Source organism: Chenopodium quinoa, unplaced genomic scaffold (genome assembly GCF_001683475.1).
Source record: "Chenopodium quinoa cultivar QQ74 unplaced genomic scaffold, ASM168347v1, whole genome shotgun sequence".
In the NCBI taxonomy this organism is placed as follows: Eukaryota; Viridiplantae; Streptophyta; class Magnoliopsida; order Caryophyllales; family Amaranthaceae; genus Chenopodium; species Chenopodium quinoa.
In genome coordinates this window covers 107,856-134,996 of record NW_018743652.1, presented here as the reverse complement: position 1 = coordinate 134,996, position 27,141 = coordinate 107,856, and the positions used below count along the sequence as shown (strand labels likewise).

Sequence of the window (27,141 nt, the reverse complement as noted above, 5' to 3'; positions counted from 1 at the left end):
CACAGAAAACTTCTATTCCAGGAAATTGCTTGTTTAGTGATATGAAAGTAGTTGGTAGAGTCCAATCAGTTATGCTAGATCAATTTTGGAAACAACCATATCTATCACGCTAACATAAATACGAGTAGTTGGCAAAATCCGCCCAATTATGCTGGCTACTCCCGACGTCAAAATTTATTTGACACTTTGTTCAAGCTACTCGCAATATTTTGACTTTTATGTTATTTACTAGTATTTATTATACTTTTTTAAAGTCTAAATTATAGCTTAAATTGTGATTTGGCAAAACGCATTACAATTTAAAATTCCAAGTCTCCAACTAATATTTCTTTTTATTCTATTTTAAACTTTTATATACAATATTTTGACTTTTAGACTAATTGTACACCGTATTTTGACCATTTCTTTTTACTAATGTATAAAAATAAATATTTTGACTTTAACAAAATTTTTAAGGGTTATTAAACCAACTTAGGGCCCGTTCTGATTTACTGAAAACAACTATTACCTCCGGTCCAAATTACTCGCAACTTTGGGGTATTATTTGTGAGATATAAAATATTCCAAAGTTGCGAGTAATTTGGACCGGAGGTAGTATATAAAACTGAATAGAGCTGAAATTAAGAAATGAACTGAATTGAATTGAACTGATTGGGGCTGAACTGAACTAAAATTAAGCTCAAGAGAACAGATCCTTAATCTTAATGTATGTTTTCAAATTTTTAACTTTTTTTTTTAAGAAAAAAATTACTAATAGATATGTCAGGTAGCATTTATCACTAGTAATTCGAACTTATCAAATGATATTGTCGTACAATATATTAATACTAATATATTAAAAGGCATTCTTAACGTCTGTTATGTAGACCCTTTTTATTATACAATGTCACATACTCAACATCTCATTATGTCACATCACCACTCGATCAATCTTACTCATTATACCACGTCACCCAATCAACCAACACTGCTCCATATAAAAACATAAGGATGACGAGATTTGCATAGCCAACCTCTTATAGGAATATGGTTATTTAACCATTTAAGCCAATTATCAACCATGTTACAGACATGAAAATAACTGTGTAATATTGCAAAACACAATGTCTAATTAAAAAAGGAAAAAAAGGACTTCGTAAATATTAAATACATATAATCACAAGATTTAACTAAAATAGTGATGTAGTGCAACGAACACAACACAATAGTTCTTCTCTTAAAGACAACTAGTATGTAGCCCGGGCGTTGCACCGGTTACTACTTTAATTAGACCTTGTGATTATCAATAATATACATTTATTTTAATGTTTATAACATAGTTTATGATTGGCTTAGATGGTTAAGTAACTATGTTTGTAGCTATGGTTCGATTTTTTTTTTTTCGACTTATCTTCTAAATTTGTTCCTATGTTCTAAATTATTTTTTCAGCTTATGTTCTAAATTATTTTTTCAGCTTATGTTCTAAATTTTTTTTCTATGTTCTAAATTATTTTTTGAGCTTAAATTTTCCCTATGTTCTAAATTTTATTCTGTGTTCTAAATTTTTTTTTGGATTTTTTGACTTTTACCACAAAAAAAAATCACGAAATTGTTTTTCACTACCAAAAATTTTAAAAGTTGTATTTTAGCACCAAAAAAACTAAAAATTGTTTTTTACCACCTACCGTCAAGAAAACCGTTAAATTTAACGGTTTAAAGAAAAACTTTTCGATTTTCGTGCGCAAAACATGTTGTTCATAGGTTTAGGGGGGCATTTTGGTCCTATGGGGTCAATTTGAAGTCGGAATTGACAAAAAATGATGGAAAATGCCTCGTTTTGCGTGTTTCACGCAAACCGAGGTATTTTTAAACGCACAAAAAAGGCATTTCCGATCATTTTTTGTCGATTCCGACCTCAGATTGGACCCATAGGGCCACAATGCCCCTCAAAACCCCTAAATATGATGTGTTTGGAAAAAAAAAATCGAAGAATTTAGAATATTCCGTTAGGTTTTTGACAAAAGGTGGTAAAAAACAATTTTTATTTTTTTTTATGGTGGTAAAATAAAACTTTTAAAAATTTTGGTAGTAAAAAACAATTTCGTGATTTTTTTGGTGGTAAAAGTTAAAAAATCCTTTTTTTTTATGTTTTAAATATGAACTCCTCAAAATTACAGAATTGTCATTAATAAGGCATCATTTTAGATAGTTAGATCAAAACTAATAAAGGGCTGAGATTGATTCTTATATATGTATACCAGAACCACATGGTTTAAATTATTTTGTAAAAAAACACAAATTCATTCAAAGAAAATTAAATTATAAATTACAATGTATAATAATGATCACTTAGTTTCATGTAATAATTTGGGGCATCACTCGGGTCCAAAAACTAGTGTCAAGTTAAAAATAAGAGCTAATGAGCTATTGATTTGCAATGCCAACGTCAACTAACGTACTTCTCATATAAACTCTATTCAACTTGTATAAATTTTGGATTTTGAGGAAAAAAAAAAAAAGAAATTTTGACAAATTCAATTCAGCAAATTTGAGCTAACTAATTTGTTTTTTTTTTTTTTTTTTTTGAATGAAGTCCTAAAGGACATTAAATTTCATTAATAATAGTCATACGACATCTACAATTGACAATTAACGATAATGAAAACGAATTTAGCAAAACCAAACAAGAATTAATCGGGGAAGGGCTAAGAATCCAAAAATATAAATATAATAATTCATCACATTCTCGGTTCGTTGTCTCATACAACTTTTTGAGTTGATCCGTCGCCGCTTCGCAATTTTGTGAGAAAGAAAATTCTTGTGTTGATTCCGTAACCCGAATCCGAGCCATAATCAATAGTAGCCCCGCACAACCAGAGACCAAATTAAACACAAATAAAACCTTGTCCTTCGAATGAGCTAACTAATTTGGTTTAATAACAAAAAAAAAACTTTCAATAAAAATTATTCAATCTTAAAAGATATATTCAATCATTAATTGTAGATGTCATATGACTTAAATTAATGAAAATTAGTGTTCTTTGGAACTTTTTTTCAAAAAAAAAATATAAGATATATTCAAATTAGTGTCATTTGGAACTTTTTCAAAAAATAAATAAATTTACAAGTAGTTTTTTTATAAAGAACCATGACTCAAATTTAGGGCTGTCAAACGGGTCGTGTCATATTGGGTTCGTGTTCGTGTCAATATTAAACGGGTTGATAAACCCTTGACCCAAACCTAACCCATTTATTAAAGGGTTGAAAATCCTTAACCCAAACCTAATCCGCTTATTAAACGAGTTACCTAAGTAACCTTCTACCCATTTACTTTATTAATTCATATAAGAGAATATAGAAGACTTAAAATTGAAATAGTAGTAAAATTTGTCCTCTGAAACCAAAAAGTTTACCCACTAAAAGTTTGTACTAATATATATATATATATACTACATTAATTAGGAAGGTTTGTAAAATTGACATTAAAAAAAAAGCCAATTATCTTTACTAATTCAATAGACAAGTTAAGCATGTTGGATTCAAATTAACGGCTAGACGTTTAACCCATTAATATAATCGTGTTATGCATGTCGATTTTGGATTGAAAATTTCAACCCAAACTTAACCCATTTAATTTCGTGTCGGGTTCGTGTCGACCCAATTACTTAATAGCATGTTTGTTTGTGGGGATTATTGGTGGGATAAGGATTTATATAATCCCTCATGTCCCATCATCCCTTGTTTGTTTGAGGGGATATAAGTTATTCCATATAAAAGGGATGGAGACTGATTTGGGGCTTATCCCTCTATTCCTATAACAATGGGGGACAAGTATAAGGTTTGGGGATAGAAATTAAAAGGTGAAGACAAATTTGCCCTTAATGAAAGGGAAGGAAGAGGAGAGAGGAGAAAAATTAGTAAGGATAGTTAAGTAAATATGCTACTTATCCCAATTTTATTCCCAACTCATTCCAAACAATGAAAATCATAATTTTATTCTTATCCTACCTAATAATTCCTTATCCTTATCCTACCTTCTTATCCTCATCATCCCTATCCCTATTGCCAAACGCCTCGTAAATGTTCTTGACCCAAACCCACTTACTAGTATTTTGTATCATATCGTGTCATGTCAGCTTTTGACAACCCTACTCAAATTATGTGTACAAGTAGAGTTAATGGGTACGGTACATGGTGGGACAACCGGACACTAATAGGTATTTTCTTCGTTTTTTTTTTATTTTTTTTTCATAACTCAAAAGCTTAAGTTGGATTTGCACATTTGTCGAGATACAACTCTGACCATCAATATTTTTAATTAGAGATTAGTAAAAATTATGAAAAAAAATCTATAAAAGTAGACATTATGAAAAATCCAATAACATATTATATTATCATATTTATATATTATATATTCGTAAAAAAAAAAAAAAAAAAAAAAAAAAAAAAAAAAAAAAAAAAAAAAAACTCAATAATGACATATGAATAGAATAAAATCCCAACTCTAGCTTATAAAAAAACAAAGGGGGTATGGTTTAGGGTGGACGGTAGCTTATGTGGATGAGGTGGAGCTGTGAAGTTGGTAGTTTGAAAGTAGTTACCTACTTACCTGAGCTGTGGAGATTTTGCCATGGCCTCGTGGGACGGATCATGAGGCCTTCCAAAGGGAGGTTTGTGATGTACCATGAAATACATAACGAGGGGCTTGTCAGTAATTACTCAACCAATTTGAAATTTGCCACATGTGCAACCCGTTTTGTTGTGGGTCCTATGAACAGTAGTCCCGTTATATGAAAAATATTTTTTATGTCTTCCATTTCTAACTTTTTGCCCCCTTTCTTTGATTTGCCTGATCTTTTGTTTATTTCTCTCTCTTCGATTTTTCAAGTTACTTTCTTTCTCTCTCTTTGAAAATTTCTTGGTTCTCTTTTATTTAATTTTTTTTTTTTAAATTGAAGGGAAGGTTCATCCTTTTACTTTCTTTGTTTTTTTTTATGCTGAAATTTGATAAAATTAACAAAGGTTAGTACAGATGTTTGAGTAGATTAAGTAAAAAAAATAATTATGCGCAAATTATTACAGATGTTGATGTGCTAGAAGATGTTGCTGCTTGGTGTAGCTACTGACTCCTTGTTGTTGTGTCGATCAATTGTGATTTATTTATTTATTAATGTTATAGTGTAACATTGCAGGTTAAAACTGTAATATATTAATGAAAATTTCAAAGTATATATATAACATCAATGGTTGAATCCCATCAATGGCTTCTATTCGCCCACAAAAACGCACCACACACCCTTTTGTGACAATCTTTTTCTACTGCCATATGTTTTGTTTGATTCACATTGAAATTTATAACTGGTTGTGTTCATAGCAATGTTCGACCTCCAATTTGATCGAAAATTCAAAATCATTAATTTATGTAATTCGATTGTTAGGTTGTTATGAAAATCTGACGCCCTTTAGGATGAAGTGAGAGAAAGCCCAGATTAAAAGAGAGGAAGCTTAAATCAAGGGAGAGAATTCCATGAAGCACATGAAATAGAGTCGTGATTTTTTTCTTAAAAAAACAGAGGATTTGATCGGAGCAGTAACCTTTGAAGCTTGACACCGGTTACGCTTATTTAATGTGACTGTAGGATGAAATCTGTAAGATGATTTGATAAGGTTAGGAGCTCCATGTAAACTTAATTTGAAGCTATCAATGATACTTGTGTGATGATTGATGATACGGATAACGACACAAGTATATTTTATTATCAAGCATATTCTCGATCATCATCACCATTCATTAACTATAAATAGCTACATATTTCGAAGAAGTTAAAGTTGATTCTATTAATTTTGTAAGTACTCAATGTTATATTTTTGAAAATTTTCAAGTCATTTTAGATAATCTTTTTTAAAAAAGATAAACAAATACCCTTGACTCCCTAGTAGTAGTATCCTAGGAACCTTTAGCGAAACCCTTTTATTATACAGTTGAAAATTATAAAGATGTTTTTTAGTAGTACCCTAAAGACCTTTAACGAAATCCTTGTAGTATATAGTTGCATATATACTTCCTCTATTTTTTTTATACTTGCAACAGTTTGACTTTTACGTTATTCACGCGTTTCACTTTGACTAGCTTTAATGATTTATAGTTAACTAAAAATATAGTCATGTAGGATCTTGTTAGATTCATATCAATTTAACAATTTCCATATCTAATATTTTAGCGTGCATATATTTATAATATAGTCATGTAGGATCTTGTTAGATTCGTATTGTTAAGTTCTTAATTTTTAGTGTGCATATGTTCTTTTAAGGTTGGCAAGTGAATTAGTTAACTCCGCATCACTAGTTCAATAATTAAAGCAGTTAATAAACACTAGGAAATTAATATATTAACTATTAAGAAGTCCATCTAACCCTATAGTAGACATAAAAGCTACGTAGTAATTAAAAAAAAGAGTATGAACATTATTATCATTTATCAACCTTAGTAATTAAGGTCAACCTAAAATTTTCACGGCCTAGAAAGGAGCCATCTTCGCTGCTAAAAACCAAATAAATAAACAATGATTTATAACGAAGTAGGGCAATTTCATTTTTTAGAGTAAGAAAATCAAGGAAAATTCAACTTATAATAGCGATTAAAGTGAAATAGCTTACTCATTGTGATTTAATTGATAAGATCCTTTCAATTTTAGGGGATTTAGGATTTAATTGAAGGAATTCTAAATTAATCATATGAAAAGTAGAGCAAAAAAATAGTGAAATAATTAAAGAAAAAAAAATGTGAATTCATATTTTTTTTTAAAAAAAAAATAGAGCAAAAAATAGCGAAGTAATTAATTAATATTTTTTTTTTTGAGATTCATAACCTATAAAGCTGGTTCAACGGAGGAGAAAGCTCAGAAGTTGCTTCATTGAAGAAGAACTCAGAAATTGCTTTAATTGAGGAGATAGATTGAGGAGAGAGAGGGGAGTAATATAGTGAAAAGAGAGGAGATAAAAAAAATAAATAAATAAATTATTTTTAGATTTGTTTTATCAACTAATGGGCCCTTCTCCATTTATTTTTTATTCAGCTATGGGTCCTACACCGTTATATATTTTTACCGTACAAGTTGTTAAACGTCGCTCGCAAATTACATACTAACGCTTCCATTTTTATAAGGAATTTCCTTTTCTACCCCTAGCATATAATTACGGAGTTTCTACTCAACGAGTCACATATTTCACTCTCTAACCTCATTCACTCTCATTTTATCTCTCTACAAATTTAAATCTGAAATAAATAATAAAACAACAATACCCTAACATAATTACTAATTAATATAATAATAATAATAATAATAATAATAATAATAATAATAATAATAATAATAATAATAATAAAAAACTGAAAAATGGGACATCCGCCTAAAATTTCCGGATGTCTCATGGTGGGTCCGCCTGAAATTTCCGGATCCACCATGAAACATCCGAAGATTTTAGGCGAAAGTCTAGATCCGCCCAAAATTTCCGGATGTTCCATGGTGGATCCGGAAAATTCAGGCGGATCCACCATGGGACATCCGGAAATTTTGGACGGATGTCCCATTTTCAGAAAATTAAAAAAAAAACTTACAGAATGTTCCGATGCATTCTCCGGCATACGAATGTTCCAGTCGTCCATCATCCAAGACCCGTCGGTAAAAACTTGATGATTAATTTAAAAAGAAAACGAATTAAGGTGGTCGTGGGGACCGATTTGGTTTAAAGGTCGTGGGGACCGATTTGGTTTGAAGGTCGTGGGGACCGATGTCGTGGGCTCGGGATTCACGGTGTACTACTTTGAGGGGACCGTTATTATGTAAAACTAGCCTATTGACCCGTGCAATGCACGGGTTATTCATAAAAAATTGCATTGAAAGATGAATTAGGATATATCAATAAGCCATTATGGTTATAATGTGTGATCAAAATATATGATTAAGAAATTTAATTTTTGGTATTGTAATTGAAAATGGGGATTAAATAAAGGGGAGGGGTTAAAATTAAAGAGAGAAAAGCAAAAGGTTAAATTGAAGAGGGGAGATGAAGATGAAGTGTACATAGAAGATGAAGCATATAATTTTAATGAAAGAATTAAAGAAATATAGTGTAATAAAAAATAATTAATAGTGTAAGAAGACATGTGGCATTTAGGTTAGAGAAAAAGATATTGAAGTGTAATAGGATAGAGACATGTGTTTTTCTTGGTTATAGTTTTTAAATACTAAATATAGATGTAAATGAAGGGAAGAAAGTCTATTTTTTATATTACAACTTGCATAAAGGGCATATTTGGCCATTCAAGTCAAAATGGGAGCGTTACTGTGTAAAATGAGAGCGACGAACAGCAATTCACCTCATTTTCCCTCCATTATCACATACCGTTACATAAAAGTTGCAATTTATTTACATTATTGCTATGTTATGTATTTCCCCATACATAACTAACCTCCTTCAGTACTTCCTCCACTTAGGCATTTAAGGATTAGGATTAGGCCAATAATACATGGGTGTCCATTTTAATTTGTGAGTTTTTTTTTTTTTTTTTTTTTTTTTTTTTTTTTTTTTTTAAATAAAAATTGATTTATAAATAAAAAGTCATATGACATTTATAAAGAGATTTAAATCTAATAAATATACGACAATTGAATCAAATAAAAACATTCTTTCAGCAGGGCTACGGTCATTATGGCAAATCGTACATTATTCATACCCTCTTTTTATTTTATTTTTTTGATGCAATCATACCCTCTTTTTATACAGTTGTGATTTACAACGTTTTTGAGAATATATCGATCTATTGTAGTTGTGAAAAAAAATTATGTTTGATTCATCTGATTGCAATAGAAAGATTAATCTCTTTCTCGATCCCGCACAAATCTTTACCCATGAAACCACTTCTACCATACGAAACTCAAAAAACAAAAATAAAACTAGAACAAAGCCCACCATAGGAGCACTTATTACACTCAAACCTATAATATGGGTACTTACTACCTTCAAAAAGTGTAGATCTATTTAATTCAATAACAAAACACATAAAGAAACTAAAGAGAACTCTAAATTTGGCTATTTCTAGCCTATAAAACACTTTTTATGAAGAACCCTGGAAAGAAAAAAATAGAGAGGAAACGACTAAGCCTTAATTTGTGAGTTTGTAACCTTAAGTACTACTTTTTCCGTATTTTTAATATTGCACCACTTGTCTTTTAAAAAAATATCACATATATTGCATTATTTCTATTTTTGGAAAACAAATAGTCCATATTATGTTCACACTACAAATATCAATAATAGCCGTACTTTTAACCCTTGATTTTTTTAGTTTATATGTACCTCACATGGGCAATCTTGTAGTTTTACCTTTCTATCTCATTCTTTTTCTCACCACCAAAAAACTTGTACCCAATTCCTATAACGCAATTTTAAAAAAAAAATAGTAAAGCCTGGGGGAGTTGGGGTGAGTAAAAATTCAGGGTACCCCGACCTGGAACCAGAACCTGCTCAGAACCAGTAGATCAGGTTCTGGTTCTAGGTAATAAAATTGGGAACCTGTTGCAACAATTTCCGGTTTCGGGTAATAAAATTTTGGACCCGAAACCTGTAGAATACCCTGTTAGTATAGGTTCCATATAGGATATATGAAACCGGAACCTATCATTTAAGCCCAAGTCTAAAAGCCCTATATCAAAATTGTATAAAAGCCGCCACCTATCTCTCTCCCTCCTCTTATTCATTTTTCATCTTACTCTTAAAGGTTTAATTAATGGTATCCCTACCTTATAAAAAGTACAAGATTACACTTATGAATAGTATTATGCCAATTATGCCCTTCAAAATGTGTATTTACATATATACCCTCATTAATGTGTATAATTTTATGTAATGAATAGTGTTTGGACAATTATACCATCTAGACTATTTATTCACTGTCATTAATAATGAATACTTTTTTTAAAAAAAAAAAATTAAGAATAGTGCATGGAATAATTTATACCCCTTAATATATTTGTTTATATATTTTTCTCATTAATAAGTTATCAAGAACTAAATTTCTGATATAAGGTTAAATCGAATTGAAAGAGATTTCCTTGAAATAAAAAAAATCGAAAAAGATTTTTGATATGGCTAGCTATTGAGCGCGCATCGCGCGCGTTAGCTGCCCTAGTTAATATAAGTATTTGTAATTTTATATTAAATATTCTAAACAATCAAGTAACTATTAAGCTTACTTTGAAAGACAGGATACACTGTTTTAGAACCAGAATCGGAACCCGATTCCAGTTCCGGCTCCCAATTTTTAGGAACCTACTGAACAAGTTTCGGTCCTGGATCGTTAAATTTTTACAAAGTACCCTGCTACGCTCACCCCTAATAAAGCCGGCAATTTAAAAGTAGTCCCAAAAATTGAAATATAATAAAGGTCCACAAACACAATCAACACTTTCTAATTGTACAAACTACTTAAGTCAAGTCAGTGCCGTAAATTTCTGTTAAGCCCATATGGTTGGCTGATATTATTGCCGTTCTTTTCCCCTATCTCCCTCACTTTCTCTCTCTATATATTTTGTGGTAATTTAATTGAGAGAGAAACTTAGAGAGAGATTAACTAACAAAGAAATGCAGACCCATGAAGCAATAATACATGATGATGAGATCCCAGAAATTAAATCAGAGAGAGTTCATCAAAATTATAATAATAATAGTGGCAAAGAAATCAAGGATAATTCTATGGAGCAACATAAAGTCTCTCTTATGAGAACCCTTGTTGATCGTCGAGATCCCTTGGCTAAGGTTAGTATCGAACTTATTTGTGTAACATCTTCGGTAATTTTAAGTGGTCGTATGATTCAAAGCTTAGTCTATCATTATGATCGGAATTATATATTGTCGAGTGTGTTATTCTATGTGATATAGTGTAAGTAGAGGTTCATGATTAATTTATATGCAAAAGGAATAAAAATTATTAACAAAGACAAAAGGGGAAATCATGGCAAAATTGTTCAAGGATAACATTCAAATACCCTATAATTTTGTTCATAACCAGCCACCAAACCCGGAAGAAGACAGCACGTGACTAAGTGAATCTGTTAACTTTTTATTCTTTACTAGCTATTTTGATTTGAACCAACTAAACTAATCGACAGCGTATTACATTTTTTAGTTATGATTGCTTATGAGAAATCATCGCGCTAGATTTAGTTTTAATCAGTAAAAATAATTTTAATCTTGTATTTGGTGTTAGATAAAGTGAACATGGTTAAGAATGGGCCTCGGCACCAAGCCGGGGACCATTTTAGGCCATGATCTAGCCTAGTAGTAAATGAGTAAGACAAAAGTAAATTTTCAACTACTAAATGCAGGTTAAGAATAGTCAAGTAAATTAAACGCATCAAATGAAGTAGAAGCCAAAATAATCTCCAAGCTACTACTGTATTTATTAAATATCGCTTAATGATCCTTAAACTTCTAAAACTATCTCAATAATTACCAACATTCTCGATTTTAAGCTCACCGGAGAAGTTTAGAACCTTAATTTGCACAGTTAGTGGTAGACTCGCACACACGATTGCATTACAACAATGCCTAGTAAAATTGCACTTGTTTGTCAATATACACATAGTTATGTAGTCCATAACTTAACAATGTATGCATCAGGAGGCGGATGACTTGATGTTGAGGAGATTCTTAAGAGCCCGCGACCTAGATGTGGAGAAAGCAGCAGGGTTGTTCTTGAGGTATCTCAAATGGAGGAGGACATTTGTACCCAATGGCTTTATCTCAGAGAAGGAGATAGAGTATGATCTCGGCCACAAAAAAATGTTTCTGCAAGGCTTTGATAAGCAAGGCCGCCCAATTAACGTTGTCTTGGGAAGTAAACATTTCCAAAATCCCAAACCAGGAGGTCTTGATGACTTCAAGCGTATGTTACTTACTCATATTATCTGCGAAAACACAGTTTTTCAATCTTCTGCAATACTATGCAACTTTGGCAAAGTTCTAAGCAGCTTGTTCTGGTTTCGTTGGTTTTACAGGATTCTGTGTTTACAGTCTTGACAAGATATGCTCAAGGTTATGCTCTACGCAATCTCATATGACAGTCCTTAATCCTTTCCGTTGTAGTTGTGCAATCAAATAATGTTTACTGCCTGACTAAACTGCAACATTGTATCTGATTACTATACCAGGATACCGCCTGGACAGGAAAAGTATCTGGGTATTGCTGATCTTCAAGGATGGGGATATTCTAACAGTGATGTCCGTGCATACATAGGGGTTCTCACTCTACTGCAGGTATATGCAATTATGCAACTCAGGCATAGGCATACATACTGACAATTTGATCAACATATTCCCTCGTTACTTTCAGACTAAAACAATGTATTGACGCTTCAATGCTTGTGTTTATTGCAGGAATGTTACCCAGAAAGATTGGGGAAGATGTTGATAGTACACGCCCCAAGAATCTTTATGACAGTGTGGAAGATCATCTGCCCTTTCATAGATGCAAAAACTAAGACTAAGGTAATTCAAAATTGTCTTATAAGTCAGTGTTCTAATGTAGTTTGCTAGTTATACAAACATGCATTAAAAAACTTCCGAACATAAAGAACAAATTTTGCTATAGAAATTAAGAAGTATAGCTCATATGAAATATTTCATCTGTTAATTAAAATTACCATTTTCGCACTTTGCAGATGGTATTTGTGGAGAATCGGCACCTGAAATCAACCTTGCTTGAACACATTGACGAGAGCCAGCTCCCTGACATATATGGAGGCAAACTACCGCTGGTACCTATTCAAGATGCCTGACAGTAATTAGTATAACTGAGCGAGACACAGAAACAGATGATATTCAGGAAACAAATTTTCAAAAAATTTGAAATGATTCCTGCACCACGGATAGTACCTCTTAACACTCCCACGCAAATACAAGTAGCCGGAAGAATCAATAGCATAAACCTCTGTAGTTCATGTTGAATTATGATATACTAGGGCTTTGTGATTGTATAAGATATCCATCGTACTACTCCATCACTGACTCGTGTAATATTATCACTAGGAAGTGATCATTGTCTATTAGTTTAGATGGCATATTCCATCACTTTGCTGCCAAAGTTTCAGACTACTTATGCAATTATTCATATTCACAAACTTTATTCGTGATCTTGTATATCTTCATTCATTAATTGCCTGAAAAAGAAGTGAACCCAACTACTTGTTCATTCTATTAAAAAGATTGAAAGAGAAGGGATTGGGAGGATAAGGGTCCATTTCCGTTATTCTGGTCTCAATTTGGTACTCGGACAACAAAAAAATGCTAGAGAATAGAGCTGATCATGGACCGAGCCAAGTTTGATTAGCTCTGAGAGTGAGGCCTATTTATATCCACTCTATAACTACGTAAGATAAATCCGTTCAAAATTGGAAAGATTTGAAAGAAAAACCTTGCTTCACCTCCCCTCTCCTCTTTTCCCCTCGTTCCTTCGCTGCAGAATTTGTTGTTGCAAATCTATGTTATTCCATCTATTCATTTCACCTCGACTAATTTGGACACTAGACACGAGTGACGTACTACCTCCGTTACAGCTTATGTGCAACGATTTGACATAAAGCAGAAAGGGAAAATGTCTAATTGTTGCACATAACCTGTAACGGAGGTAGTATCTATGTTTGACACTTCTAGCCGAATCTGAATAACATAGACGAAAACAAACTACAGCTCCCCTTCACCAAAAAAAAAACAAACTACAGCTCCTACAAGACTGATAACAAACTAACTAGGTTGGCATTGGCTTCATATGGTTTGTTAGTTTAAAACGTCATGAAAGAGTTGCATTATTTTTCCAAAGGATCATATTCATACAAAATACCAATGAAAGATTTTGGTGTCAATGAAGTGTGGTCACGACTTGTCATTTGTCCACGCCATACACATGCAGTCAATAAATACAGCTAGTTGGTTGAATATTATAATACCTAAATAAATACAAACAATTAAATATCAACTTTTCTGACGACCCATCAAAAAAAAAAAAAAAAAATCAACGCTTTTATATAGCTATTAGCTAACCAAGATCTCAAGTTTCCAATCTCTCTCATCTTCCACAAAACAATCACCTCCACCAAAACCGGTGGGAAAATGAATTCAAGATATCAAGTAGTTGGTATGACCAATAATAAGACATGAATGATTTTTCAAAACTTCTGTAGTCATAAAGGTTTGTATATCAATCGAGGTTGTAAGATCAAACCCCACTGGCCCTAGCCATTAATAGACGCAAATTAGATCCTACACGAATACACCCCGGTGATTCATTTATCGCACCCTACCTATCAAAAACCATACACAACAACATCAACACATAAAGTTGGTCATTTATTCTGGGTTGATAATTTTTGGGTCGGTCATTTCTTTCTGCTGTCACAATATTGTTATCGTTATTGCTATCGTTTAACCATTCTTCCATAATCACTATTCAGCAACTTAGAAACACAAAAGAGAGAGAAAATAGAGAAAGTGAGGATGGCAGAAACAGATCATGCGAGTAATGGAATAGAAAGCAAGGACGACACAGCAGAGCAACATAAGCTCTCCCTGATGAGAGTTTTCGTCGAAAGCCGAGATCCCTCTTCTAAGGTTTTCTACTCTACTTTTTTGCTCAATCTTCCCTTCCCCAACAAGAAAGATGAATTAACTAGGGAAGATCTCATATGAACTTGTGTGCTTTAATAAGCATTTCGTGTTAGAGCTCATGCTAGTGATGCTACTCTAGCTAATTGTCCTCCATAACATTAAGCCTTATAATACATTACTAGTACTGATCTTTATAAAATCTCTGACATTAAAAATTCAGAAGTCGAACTAATTAAACTATTCATCAAGATTCAAGATCACAAAAAAAATAAGTATTGCTACAATATACATCACAAAACTATGTGTTGTATTCTTGGGGTTGTACTCAAGAGCCGAGATTGAATCTCGTCTATGTCATTTACCATTAGTGACTTTATTTATGTATTACAAAAACAATAATGTTTGTACAAAACTGAAGGGTTTCTGATGTGCAAACCAGGAAGTAGATGACTTGATGTTGAGAAGATTTCTAAGAGCTCGTGATCTAAATGTGGAGAAGGCGGGTGCCATGTTCCTAAAGTATTTGAAATGGAGGAAGACATTTTTACCAAAAGGTTGTGTCACAAAGGAAGAGATACAGTATGACCTTTCCCATAACAAAATTCATCTAGGAGGTGTAGACAAGAAAGGACGCCCTATTGTGGTTGCGTTTGCAGGTCGGCACTACCAAAATTCCAAATCAGGGGGTCTTGATGAGTTTAAGCGTATGTATCTTACTGTTTAACTATTACTACTTAAGCTGCAACAATCTACAGAAAAGTTAGTTTCTGATCTAAACATACTTCTCTGGTGGGTTTCTGAACAGGTCTTGTTGTGTATACTCTTGACACATTATGCGCAAGGTACCTCTCTCGTTTTCATTCTTGTATACGAATTGAAGTATACAATGCATTTTAGTGAGGTCATTTTCATTAAAATGCTTTCTGTTAATCTCATATGTTTTAGGCCATCCCAAATCCTAGACTACTACAGCAGATTTCGGAGATAATTGTGGTTAAGTGTGTCATTCATTGATGTTTATAGCCGCGTAGCTAATATATAGGTAACTATAAAACAGGATGCCTGCTGGACAGGAAAAGTTTCTTGCTATAGGTGATCTTCAGGGCTGGGGATACTCCAACAGTGACATCCGAGGATATCTTGGGGCGCTCTCTATTTTGCAGGTAAATGCAGTTTTAGTTGCATTTAGGCCTATGTTTACAAACACTATGATCATATTCCTAATAAGAGCCCCTTGAGAGAAATCAGAGGGGAAAGATTATAATTCAATGATCATTTGACTCCTAGAATTTGTGGCAATGGCACGTTTGTCACAAACTACTCACAGATGAATAATGACACAAAAAAAAAAAAAAAAAAAAAGGAACTATATCGCAGAAAGAAAATAATGTGCTATGGGTGTGTTCCAGGATTGCTACCCAGAAAGATTAGGGAAGCTATGCATAGTGCACGCACCAAAAATCTTTATGGCGGTATGGAAGGTTATCTACCCCTTCATCGATGACAACACCAAGACCAAAGTGAGTTCTCGAAAGCACTTTGCCCTCTATATTTATTTATTTTTCTTTCTTTATTTGGTTTTGGGTAAAGGAATGGTTTTAAATCTCATGAACGTAAAGGATGAGACCATGAGGGTATGACTTACATATTATTCCATGTGAGAAACAATCACTATTTTTCACACTGTTGCAGATAGAATTTGTGGAGAAAAAACAGATGAAATCGACCATGCTAGAAGACATTGAGGAGAGCCAACTTCCAGACATATATGGAGGCAAACTGCCGATAGTGCCCATTCAAGATGCTTGAAGATACTGTAGCACTGCAAAGCCACAAGGACACCCTTTAGAATCCACTGCTGTCAAAAGAACTCAGTCAGTGTGATTCTACCTTTCTGATCACTCCCGTTGATCATATCTGGAAAAATGTGTATTCATTAGATTCGCAGGCAGAATCCACAATTGTTACGTGTTTAGCTATTGTTAAATTATGAGTAACCAAAGTCTGTATGATGACAAATTATTAATATATACACTATTTGCATGCTATGCTCATGTTATTACCATCACCAGAAAGGAATAAATCTTACTACTTCTAAACAGAGATACCATTCTCCAAATCGCAATGAATTTCATGGGTAAATACAAGTTAATCTCTGAGATTAACAAAATTTGTTTATCACATGGCAATTTTGTAAATAAATCAACATTTTTTTCCATAAAAGTGGGTCCTACAGAGATGATGACTGGATAAAGTTGTTGATTTATTTACCAAAATGCCACGTGATAAACAAATTTTGTTTATCGCAGAGATTAACTGGGGCTTCCTCGAATTTCATAGTAATAGTAATAGTAATACATGCTCTACAAATTAAATGCCAATCTAAGTTTCAGATAAACTGATATTCAATGAGTTCAAAATTGACATTCTGTACCAAGTTTATGCTAAATTCCTTGATACAGGAAACCAAACTCTCCCCCCAATTCCTGATATCCCGGCATTGTACATGGCGGGCACATGGAAACTGTCAAAAGGACACATAGATATGGCTCGCTAACAACCATGACCAAGAAACTCGAAACCAAATAAATCTCCATTCAGAATCCCTACAGTTCATAGTTTGTGGATTAGGTTCAACACCCCAAAGATTTAGGTACCGTCATACCATCCCATGTGATATGCTTTAGCTAAGGTCAATTTGGGATACTCTAAATCCGGAATGCTTATTTGAGAATCAAACAGACAAACAAGCATCACATAAGCTATTCAGAAAAAACCAATCACATCATGATAACACTGAATACATAAAGTCACTACCTGAGTGTTATAGGCTTGAATAAGCAAGAAACATTCCAAGTATGTTTCAAATTAAAGCTAGTAGAACCAATAAAAAAAATTCTGATTATCCTATTTTATTCTGTGAAACCCACAGCGAAGCCAAGGTAAAACTGTACTCTACTTAAATAACAAAATTTTCTGTCACATAATACACTCCAAGTTAAAGCTTGCTAGGGAATATATGGTTTACCTAGAGTATATACAAGGAATTAACAGATTAAGCGACAGCATTCAAACATAATATTACTAGCAGACCATGTTTAGAGCAAGTTTAGCCCCAAGTCTTAAGGCTTGGATGTGACATCATTTTTGGTGGTCCCTACTGAAAATGATGTCAACAAATTCTTGTTAAGACTCACTAAGACTTACACAAATTTATCACTTTAGCCCTAAGACTTAATTATTTGACATATTATATGTAGAAAAGTGTAAAAAAAAAAAAAAAAAGATAATAAAGATAAAAGTGAAGTGGGTCCCAATCTCAAGTCTTAAGTTGAGTCTTGAAATTTCAAGACTCAAATTGAGAATTGCTTGAGATTTTTGAAGAAAAATGGGAAAAGTCTTAAGTATAAATCTCAAGACTCAAAATGATGATGTCACCCCAAGTCTTAAGACTTGGGGCTAAACTTGCTCTACCACCGTTTCTACCCATGTATGTACTGGCAGGTTAAGTTATGAGCATTTAAACAAATTTTAAATAGCAGAAGTTCACTAGAAATAAAAAAAATTAATAAGATATTAGGTCATTTGTGTTGTGCCTCTAAATTGGTCAGGGAAAAGTTTCCAAATCTGCTATTCCACACCAATTGGAAACAAGACTGCTGTACGAGTCAGCCATGAGTCCAAGACCCACCTTGGCACCTCCCTTTTCCAAAATAACTTCAATATTTAAGTCCAGCCATAGCATCCAAAGGATGACCCAGCCCAGGGATCCATAGATTCTTAGAAGCAGCATAGTTCATCTGCATGTGCAAGCAGGGTAGAAAATGGAAAGTTGTCAACCCACAATGAAAAAAAAGGAAAGGTCATCCTGGTTTCACTGCTCGATTGAGAATTAACACAACATAAACTTATTTGGTAACTCCAATATTACTAGCAGCTCACAGCCTCTTTAAATATGTAACTCGATGCAATGCTCGTAGGAGTCGTAGCTGAAATCTATCCCCTTTCTTTTACATTACAGTAAGACTCACTCAAAAACAGATTCATTAAAATTATCAAACTTGAGCTTTGACCTCAAAATCCATCAACCATGACAAACAACTAAGAGAAAAATCCTTCTATACCAACATCTCAGTTGGAAAGTTTTACAAAGTCTACCAGCAGATACCTTAACTCAAAAGCTGCATTGGGCACAATTTTAGGATATAACTGGCCCGACTAAGTAAGAAAGTCAGGAACTTGCAGAGGTAGGAACATGCATTTGCTCAGCATCCTTGAGAGCCAAGAAATTGATATGGAACACCAGCAATTAAACCTTTAATAAACCAACCACATAAGGTGCAACATTGTAACTCACATATAGATATGGGTGGATTCCTACTCTTTCCATGATCTCTACAGGCGACAGTATAGTAACCCACATATAGAGACATAGGTCAGTGTTTTAGTTCCATGTTCCATTTATGTATGGAAGGACAGCAAAGTATATCACTATATCATAGAACCAATCGATTTCATTCAACAAAAGCATCAGACACAAGGTAGATAACAATCAATTGACAATGTAGAAGAACACCGTGCACTCAACAAGCTTGTGAGAAAAAAAATATCCAGGTCACATCTTTAGATGACTACAAATCCAAATTGCAATTTAAGGCACCAACCTTGAGGAGGACACTTAGAAGCATGGCAGCAGTAAAAATGTAAGATTGACTAATACAGCACCTGCAGAGCAGAAATTCAAAGTCACCACCTAAAAAAGAAAATTTAAAAAGTAGTTCAAGAGAAAAAAAAATGACATTATAGATTCATAGGCAGCCGAGCACAGCCACTGACAGAGAAGCTCCTGGAATAAAGTCTAAAATGGATCAACTAACACTCAATCAAACTAAGACAAACTAATTAATTGCGAGAATAAGATTAGTAGCTGACTAGCTGCAGACTTTCCAAATCCAATTCTCCTATATCTTGTACGTGAAAGGCATGTGATTAAAAGAAACATGTACACTTTTTCTGCAATTCTGCATTCTAAAGGCTACACAAGGAACACAACATTATAACCTAGAAAAAAATCTTGATCACATAACAACATACTCCCTAATTGAACTAATAACCAAACATGTTCAGTTCGTTGTGCCAAATCTAAACCCAAACAAGTTCATGGTCATCAAATTTCAAACATGTAGATACATCTTACTAGTTCTTCTAATTGTTCGTGAATTTACTTTGTTCTACTATAAGCCACAGATACTATAAAAGACAATGAATGATAATTGACTATAATCACTTACATATTGTTTAAGTGGTTTCCGACAAAGGTAAAAGTTACTTTGGAGTGTATAATTACAACTAATTATCTGGTCCACAGACTAGTGCCTCAGAATATTCAAATTATTGGCACAGAAAACTGACCAAGAATTTTATTTTATTTTATTTTATTTTTTTAAAAAAGGATGGGCAATATGGAAATTTATTACCCGAGTACAGTAGAACCTTGAAAGTTGTAAGAATAACTAAGTTTCATTTATTTCTTCAAATATAACCTTGGAATTATAACTAACTAAGTTTCACATACTTGGACATGCATATTCTTCTTCTAACATTGACCAACAAAGACTTACAAAGAGGGGTTAATGGAAGAAGAAACAGACAAAAACAGATTCAACATAAGTGGAATACCTTCATTACTTCATATCCAAACTTGAAGCAGAACAACACAAACTATTTGATCAATTTTCTTCTCTCTAGCTTTAGCTGATCTATCAGCTTACCAATCTAATTTTGTCAGCGGTGTATATCCTCACTAGGAAACAGCCTCATGTATGAAGGAAGTTTCATACGTTCATTAGAACTTGTTGAACACTCACCAGTAGTCCCCACACGAACAAGAACCAGCTTCAAACTTGTGAAATCGGACACGATCCCTGACAATGATCACCCTTGCCAACATCCTTGAAACTATTTTAAACCAAGAATGACAGTCATAGCAAGTTCGTAAGTTCTTTGTAATTCGAATTTCCGTTCTCGGACTAGTTTTAAGTACTCCAAAAGCTAATGCTAATTTCTCACTGTGGAAAATCAAATTCTCCTCCTTTTCCTCCTCTGAAACATCCATCAAAACCAAGTCTGTTGCAGGAACATAACCCCCTAACTTGGCTCTTTTAATCAATTGTTTCATAATCTTGTATATTGCCTCCATTTCAGGGTGTGCCTGATTACCTGCCTTAAAATGGTGTATGATCCCCGCTAATTCAATCCAACTTTTTCCATGATCCTTGTGGATCCCCTCCCTTTTCATCTCCTCTCTCATGTTTGCAGAGCTGCTCCACTTGTTTAAAGAACAATATGTGTTTGACAGCAATACATAATCACCACCATCAAGGGATGATATATTTCTAATGGCAATTTCACCTAGTGGTGCATTTCTGTAAGTTCTACAAGCACTGAGAAGTGCCTTCCATATTACCACATCAGGTTTCATTGACATTGCTCTGATGGTGGCATAAGCTTCATCTAGTCGTCCAGCACGACCTAAAATATCAACCATTGTTCCATAATGCTCAAGTTCTGGCTCTATAGAGTATTTTCTATTCATCATGTCAAAATATTTCTTTCCCAGCTCAACTAAACCACAATGACTACATGCAACTAAAATTCCAAGAAATGTTATACTATCAGGAAAAATATTTTCCTCTTCCATTCGAGAGAATACATAAATAGCATCAGTGGCAAGACCATGAACAGCCAGGCCAGTAATCATCGAATTCCAAACAGACACACTACTGCTTTTGCAACCATCAAAAATTTCTTTTGCTATTTCTATTTTCCCACATTTTGCATACATATCTATAATTGCAGACAGTAAAATGTCATTCAATGCAATTTCCTTCTCGATCAAGAGATTATGTATCCATAAAGCATGGTCAAGAGCTCCAAGCCGTGCACACCCAGCAATAACAGAAGAAAATGTAAACTCATCCGGCTCAACACCCAATAAGCACATATCCTTAAACATTCTTAATGCCTCCTCTACTCTAGAATTTTTAACACAACCACCAATCAAGGAATTCCATGAGACAACATCTTTTAAAGGCATGTTAAAAAACACCCTTTTGGCAGCTTCAACATCTCCATTCTTCATAAACCTTGATATCATTATATTCCCGGTAATTAAATCAGCATTCCAACATGGGGTTTCATCTAGAAGGCGGCGGGCAAAATCAAGCTTCCCACAATCAATATAAGTCAGCAACATATGAGATACGAGCGAATAGTCCATGCCAAATCCTAATTTAACAATCTTGACATGGGTTTCAAGTACTGCTTTCGAATCCAAGGCGGTTTTACAGTCATCAAGAACACATTTAAGCATTTGAAAATCTGGGGAAAAAATGGATAACCATATTCAACTTGCCATGAATATACTTAATTTAGAAATATTAGGACACTATTTACACACTCTAATTGGACTATGTTTGATGATTTATACTTAAAAAAAACATAATCATGCATGATTTTGTAAGATGTGTCTCAACATATACTTACAAAACATCAACATATACTTAAAATTTGATTATTGCAACTAATTGGTAAGCTTTAAACGATGAAACAATGCATTTCCAACAATACCCAATCAAATTAAAATATACTATAAAGTGTTGATATTCAGTTGTAATCAGCATTTGTTTGTAGAAGGCAGTAAACAAACAAGAAGTGACCATTTTTTGCATTTTTTTTGTCTATATCAATTCAGCAATTAAAAATCATCAATTTCCCATTAATTATAATAAAAAGAAAAAAAAAAGATTGATTGATGAAGAAAATAGACCTGTTGCAGTGGCAGCGGCAGGAAGGGGTGAAGAAAAGCGACGAGAAAAGAGGAGAGAGAGGCACATCCTAGTGTTCTGGTGAAGCGTCGGCATGTTAAAACATTTCCTCCTGTTTTAGTTCTGGGTAGTTTTTAAATTCGAACGATACAAGGGTTGTTTTGTAATTTGCACGGAATACTCCGCAATTGAAATTACTAGGGTGTAAATTACTAGGGTGTACTCGTGCAAAATGCACGGGATATATAAAAAAAATCTAATAACAAAATTATATTTTAAAAAAGTGAAATTGAATTTTATAAAGTTCTCAATATATAATAAAATTATATTTCAAATACTACCTCTGTTTCTTATTAGTTGCAACTCTGAGTATTATTTGTGAGATATAAAATATTCCAAAGTTACGACTAATAAGAAACGGAGGTAGTACATGAAGTTGATATATATATATATATAATACTCGGTATATTCGTGATAAGCTATTTGGATTATTTCCTTGTCGAGTACGGAGTACTAGATATACTTATAGTAGACATAATATAGAGCGACGCACGAAGTAATGTGTGACTGGCCTTATCCTAGTATATATATATATATAATACTCGATATATAATAAATAGGTAGTTTTTTTTTTGTAGTTGGGTGTTATTAAGAAAAATAATAGTGGAAGTTAAGAGAGGTGGAAGTTGTTTTTTTATTTTTTTTTTTTTTTTTTTTACTGGAAGATTAAAGATTGCATTTATAAAATAGTCAAACGACACTTACAATCAATTTTTGAGAAATTTAAAATTCCAACAAAAACATATAAAACCTTAAAATAACATCGCATAATCGATTGATAATAGCCTTAACAAAAAAACTTCATTCGAAGCAATACAATCTGTGAGTTCGCTCTAATTCGGCATAAGATCTGTAGATGCATAATTTTTTGGATGAATATCCTTCCGTGATCTTCTAAATTCCAGTAGAAATTGCAAAACCTTTGATCTTCATTCTTCAATAAACAAATAATTAAAACCCCTACCATGAACACCATCTTAAGGATGGTATCTTTTTATTGAAAGCAATTAAAGAGATTTTGGGGCTTTCTATCGGTAAAAACCAGTGGAAGCTCCTACAAAATTCACAAATAAAAATCAAGAATGAAGGAGATGAAGAAAAGTAGGGAAGGATTGAAGAAAAAACAAAGAAAAAACCCTAGCAAAAGAGGCTAGGAAAAACCCTCCCAAGGGAAAATCCTAGAGGGAACTATCTCTCTCTAAAAGCTAGAGAGAGAAAAAAAGAAAGCATGAGGTGTAAGTTGTTTGGATGCCAAATAAAATAAAATCTAATACTTCCTCCGTTCTTTTTTACTTGACCCGCTTTGACTTTTACACTATTCACCACCTCTCCTTTGACCGTCTTTTGTGAATAATATGTAAGTAAAAATATATTTATATTATATCTTTTTTAAATTCGTCTCAATAAGTACTATCGTAATATAAAACTTTTATATTTTTTACTTATGAAGAATTAAAGTTATTGATCGCTAAAGTTTTGCATTGACAAGCGTGATAAAAGAAACATGTTAAGTAAAAAAGAACACAAGAAGTATATAAATGCAGAGTAAGTGAATGAGGAGCCTCCAAAACCTCATTGTAGAGTATATATTTTTTATCAATTTTTAAAAAACAATAACTACCCCATTCACTATATCCTTTTTGTTTTTTTTCCCCAAGGGACTACTACTAACATTTCACTTTTTTTTTTGGTACGTAGTATAACATATGACATGCATTAGCACGAGTATACAATTACTTTATCAACAATTCAATATAGCACTCAAAATCCCCAACATTTCATTTTTTTTAAAAGGAAAATTTTTAAATTACCACCCAAAAATGTAACAATTTTCGAACTAACCACCTGTTTAATTTTTTATTTTAAATTACCACCCCTTAAATTAAATAAATGCTCAGATTACCACTGTAGACACCCATTTTTGTCTCCCCAAAACCAAATCCAGTGATGAGTGCCTTTCACGTCGAATCATAATCGAATGAGGTGAAAGTGTGGAAAGTTTAGTGTTGCGGATAGTTTTAATTTCTTTTCTCTTCTCTCTGTTTTTGAAAACCTATTTTAAGAAAACAGCCAATCTAGTTTGGTTGGTCCATGATATGGGTCCAATAGTAGTGTAGTTGGATGGGGCTTGAAAAGAGCTTTCCAACGATATATTATAAGCCCAATTATGAATATTGAGGAAGTTATGGCCAAATTACTGAACTGGGCCCGGTTTGAGCCTTATATGCGGCCCAATGATTTAGAAGAGGGCCTAATATGGATTTATCATTCCTAATGCAATTAGGAATGGTTTTAGTCTTCTAGATTCTTCTAGAAGGTTCTTTTCATTCCTAATTCAATTAGCATTGATAAATTGACTTTTGTTGACTTTTTTTAGAGTTTTAATCAGAATAAAAGAACGTTTTTGAGGAAAATACGATTTTATCCTCCTGTACGGCAATTTCTATTTGATTTTAAGAAAACACGTCAATTTCTTAGTCAGCGCCAGGCGCTAAGGTCAGCGTTTGGCGCTAATCTGGCTTTTTGCGTTAGAACTCTGTTTTTGATGTTTTATCTTTTAGGCTTATTTTTTCTATGAATAGTCTCCTAAAAACTCCGTTTTGATTCACCTACTTTCATCAAGATTTTCTTGATTACTCTCTCTCTCTCTCTCTCTTTTCTAAACTAGCCTTCTCTCAAATACAAAAATTCCGCATTCATTAGATTTAGATACACCTAGCCATATTCGAAGTTGCCTTCGCCCTAGACGTGAAAGGTTTTAATTTCTGAGGGTTTGGTCCCAAATCTCTCTTTCAATTATTTAATTTAATTGTTTTAATTATTATTTTTCTTGAAGTTACTAATGCGTGTATTTTGTTATTAGAAAGAGGTACGAGGCATCCAAGTAAGTGCTTTAATTGTTTTATTGATTTTATGATATAAGAAATCATGCTTAGGTTATTATGATATTCCTAGTATCATGTCTAGGGTAACTTTAATATCCAAGTATGATTAAAAGTACGATACTTCCTATGTTCTTCCTAATATTTATGATTGTTAGTATCATGTTACGGCTAAATATATGATTTTTTGTTGCTTAGTAACATGCTAGGGTTTGTTATTAATCTTGTTAGTATCATGCCTAGGATCTTGCTATTATTATGCTTTATTATTAACATGATGTTGATTATTGTTTTGATTATGATTATTTTTATTATTTATTTATTATTATGTTGCTTGATTATATTTATTGTTATTGCTTGATCACATCTTTTATGCATGTTTAAAGGGAATTTGTACTTGTAATCACGCTTAATAAGATAATTAATAATCTTATTTAGGGTTAATATGATTATAATTCAAGTGATCGCCAATAATAGTTTATTTGTGCATTAATATTCAACCAACATAGATTAAACAGGTTTAGGGTAAACCTATTGATTGCATGTTAGTCAGAAAGCGCACATGAATACGATCTGAATAAAGTAGAGGCCTATTATTAGGCCAGGTTCAATCTCTTTTAGGTTGGATTTGTACCTTCATCCCCGAACCCTATTTGGTTCAATACCTTATGGAGTTGACGATCTCTTAGATCGTTAAGGGGTGTAACCTTTCCTCGTGAACGGTTTACAAGTTCCTAAAAAACTTGTTGGCGACTCTTTTGCTCTATCTTCTTTCCCTTTGGACGCCACCGTACTTTAGTGTATGATCACAGTGGGGTTCAAGCTAGGGGATTAACGCTTGAAATATTCCCTACATTTTTTGGCGACTCTACTGGGGAGGATTTCTATTTTAATTCCTGAAATTTATTTCGGCAATGATTTAGAATGAGTGGATGAGACTCGAAATGTTCTAAGTATTTCATGTGCGTAATTTTGATTAACATTATTGTCATATGCATAAAAAAGATCTCATTGGAAAGACCATCCGTAATGAGTTAAAACATAGGATTTTACACGTAGGAAATTTGAGAAATATCTTTCACAATTAGGACCGAAATAACACTGCGCGAAACTGGAAAATTTTATCGAGCACAGAAAGCTGCTGAGGCATGTAGGAATTAGCGTCAGCGAACAGAATATTAGCGCCAGACTTTTAACTGTAGCGCCAGACGACAGTTAAGTCGCCAGGCGCTACAGCTAAAATTTAGAGCCAATCTCTGTTTGCTGGCGCCAAATTCTTCCAATACCGAGCCAGAAATATGCGTTCTAATTTCGACCAGTTTTTCGCATTGTTTGTTCGATCCTACTTCCTGATTGAGTTTTTCTCACTTTTCTGAAACCCATATGTGTTCTACATATGGACATAACCCTCTGGGAATTCATGCTCCATCAATCTGATTGAACGCTCTGAGCAACAAAGGGTACATCCGAGATTGTTGAATTCACCAAACCATGGAAGCGAGTTTTTTTTTTCTAAAACTCGCGGTGTCCCATCCACTCGCGCCAACCCTTCACAGTTAGGCTTTCGCGCGGTGCATTCGGATAATTAACCATGGACCCTCTATTGACTAACCCATATCCCGAATTTTAGAGAACTAGAGCCATGGTTAGGTTGCAAACTCATTGCATCATATCGTGCCTACTTGACTAATTGTGCATTATTTGTTGTGCATATGGTATCTGTTTTTCT

The 27,141-nt window shown here is 33.3% G+C and overlaps 3 protein-coding genes across 3 annotated transcripts; 2 read left to right on the top strand and 1 right to left on the bottom strand.

Moving 5' to 3' along the window:
• The first annotated feature begins 10,489 nt into the window (after positions 1 to 10,489).
• On the top strand, positions 10,490 to 13,173 carry LOC110683273 (protein real-time-like). The gene is made up of 6 exons (XM_021859620.1): positions 10,490 to 10,798; positions 11,663 to 11,927; positions 12,040 to 12,076; positions 12,193 to 12,298; positions 12,419 to 12,529; positions 12,703 to 13,173. The coding sequence occupies exons 1-6, from the start codon at positions 10,625 to 10,627 to the stop codon at positions 12,817 to 12,819; spliced, it is 810 nt and encodes a 269-aa protein (XP_021715312.1). The 5' UTR covers positions 10,490 to 10,624; the 3' UTR covers positions 12,820 to 13,173.
• A 681-nt stretch (positions 13,174 to 13,854) lies between these two features.
• LOC110683274 (random slug protein 5-like) lies at positions 13,855 to 16,690 on the top strand. Its single transcript, XM_021859621.1, has 6 exons — positions 13,855 to 14,647; positions 15,084 to 15,348; positions 15,450 to 15,486; positions 15,702 to 15,807; positions 16,054 to 16,164; positions 16,337 to 16,690. The coding sequence occupies exons 1-6, from the start codon at positions 14,534 to 14,536 to the stop codon at positions 16,451 to 16,453; spliced, it is 750 nt and encodes a 249-aa protein (XP_021715313.1). The 5' UTR covers positions 13,855 to 14,533; the 3' UTR covers positions 16,454 to 16,690.
• A 2,401-nt stretch (positions 16,691 to 19,091) lies between these two features.
• Positions 19,092 to 22,599, bottom strand: LOC110683272 (pentatricopeptide repeat-containing protein At5g50990-like). The gene is made up of 3 exons (XM_021859619.1): positions 22,473 to 22,599; positions 20,324 to 22,024; positions 19,092 to 19,369 (listed from the first exon to the last, which is right to left on the bottom strand). The coding sequence occupies exons 1-2, from the start codon at positions 22,564 to 22,566 to the stop codon at positions 20,508 to 20,510; spliced, it is 1,611 nt and encodes a 536-aa protein (XP_021715311.1). The 5' UTR covers positions 22,567 to 22,599; the 3' UTR covers positions 19,092 to 19,369; positions 20,324 to 20,507.
• Positions 22,600 to 27,141: the final 4,542 nt, after the last annotated feature.

Excerpts from the sequence above, each read along its gene's own strand:
- LOC110683272 (XM_021859619.1), bottom strand. The coding sequence starts at position 22,566 with ATGCCGACGCTTCACCAGAACACTAGGATGTGCCTCTCTCTCCTCTTT. Across the intron at positions 22,025-22,472 it reads TGCCGCTGCCACTGCAACAG|ATTTTCAAATGCTTAAATGT; the intron begins GTCTATTTTCTT and ends TTTTTTCCCCAG.
- LOC110683274 (XM_021859621.1), top strand. The coding sequence starts at position 14,534 with ATGGCAGAAACAGATCATGCGAGTAATGGAATAGAAAGCAAGGACGAC. Across the intron at positions 15,349-15,449 it reads GGGTCTTGATGAGTTTAAGC|GTCTTGTTGTGTATACTCTT; the intron begins GTATGTATCTTA and ends GTTTCTGAACAG. Across the intron at positions 16,165-16,336 it reads ATGACAACACCAAGACCAAA|ATAGAATTTGTGGAGAAAAA; the intron begins GTGAGTTCTCGA and ends ACACTGTTGCAG.
- LOC110683273 (XM_021859620.1), top strand. The coding sequence starts at position 10,625 with ATGCAGACCCATGAAGCAATAATACATGATGATGAGATCCCAGAAATT. Across the intron at positions 10,799-11,662 it reads GTCGAGATCCCTTGGCTAAG|GAGGCGGATGACTTGATGTT; the intron begins GTTAGTATCGAA and ends TGTATGCATCAG. Across the intron at positions 12,077-12,192 it reads CTTGACAAGATATGCTCAAG|GATACCGCCTGGACAGGAAA; the intron begins GTTATGCTCTAC and ends TTACTATACCAG.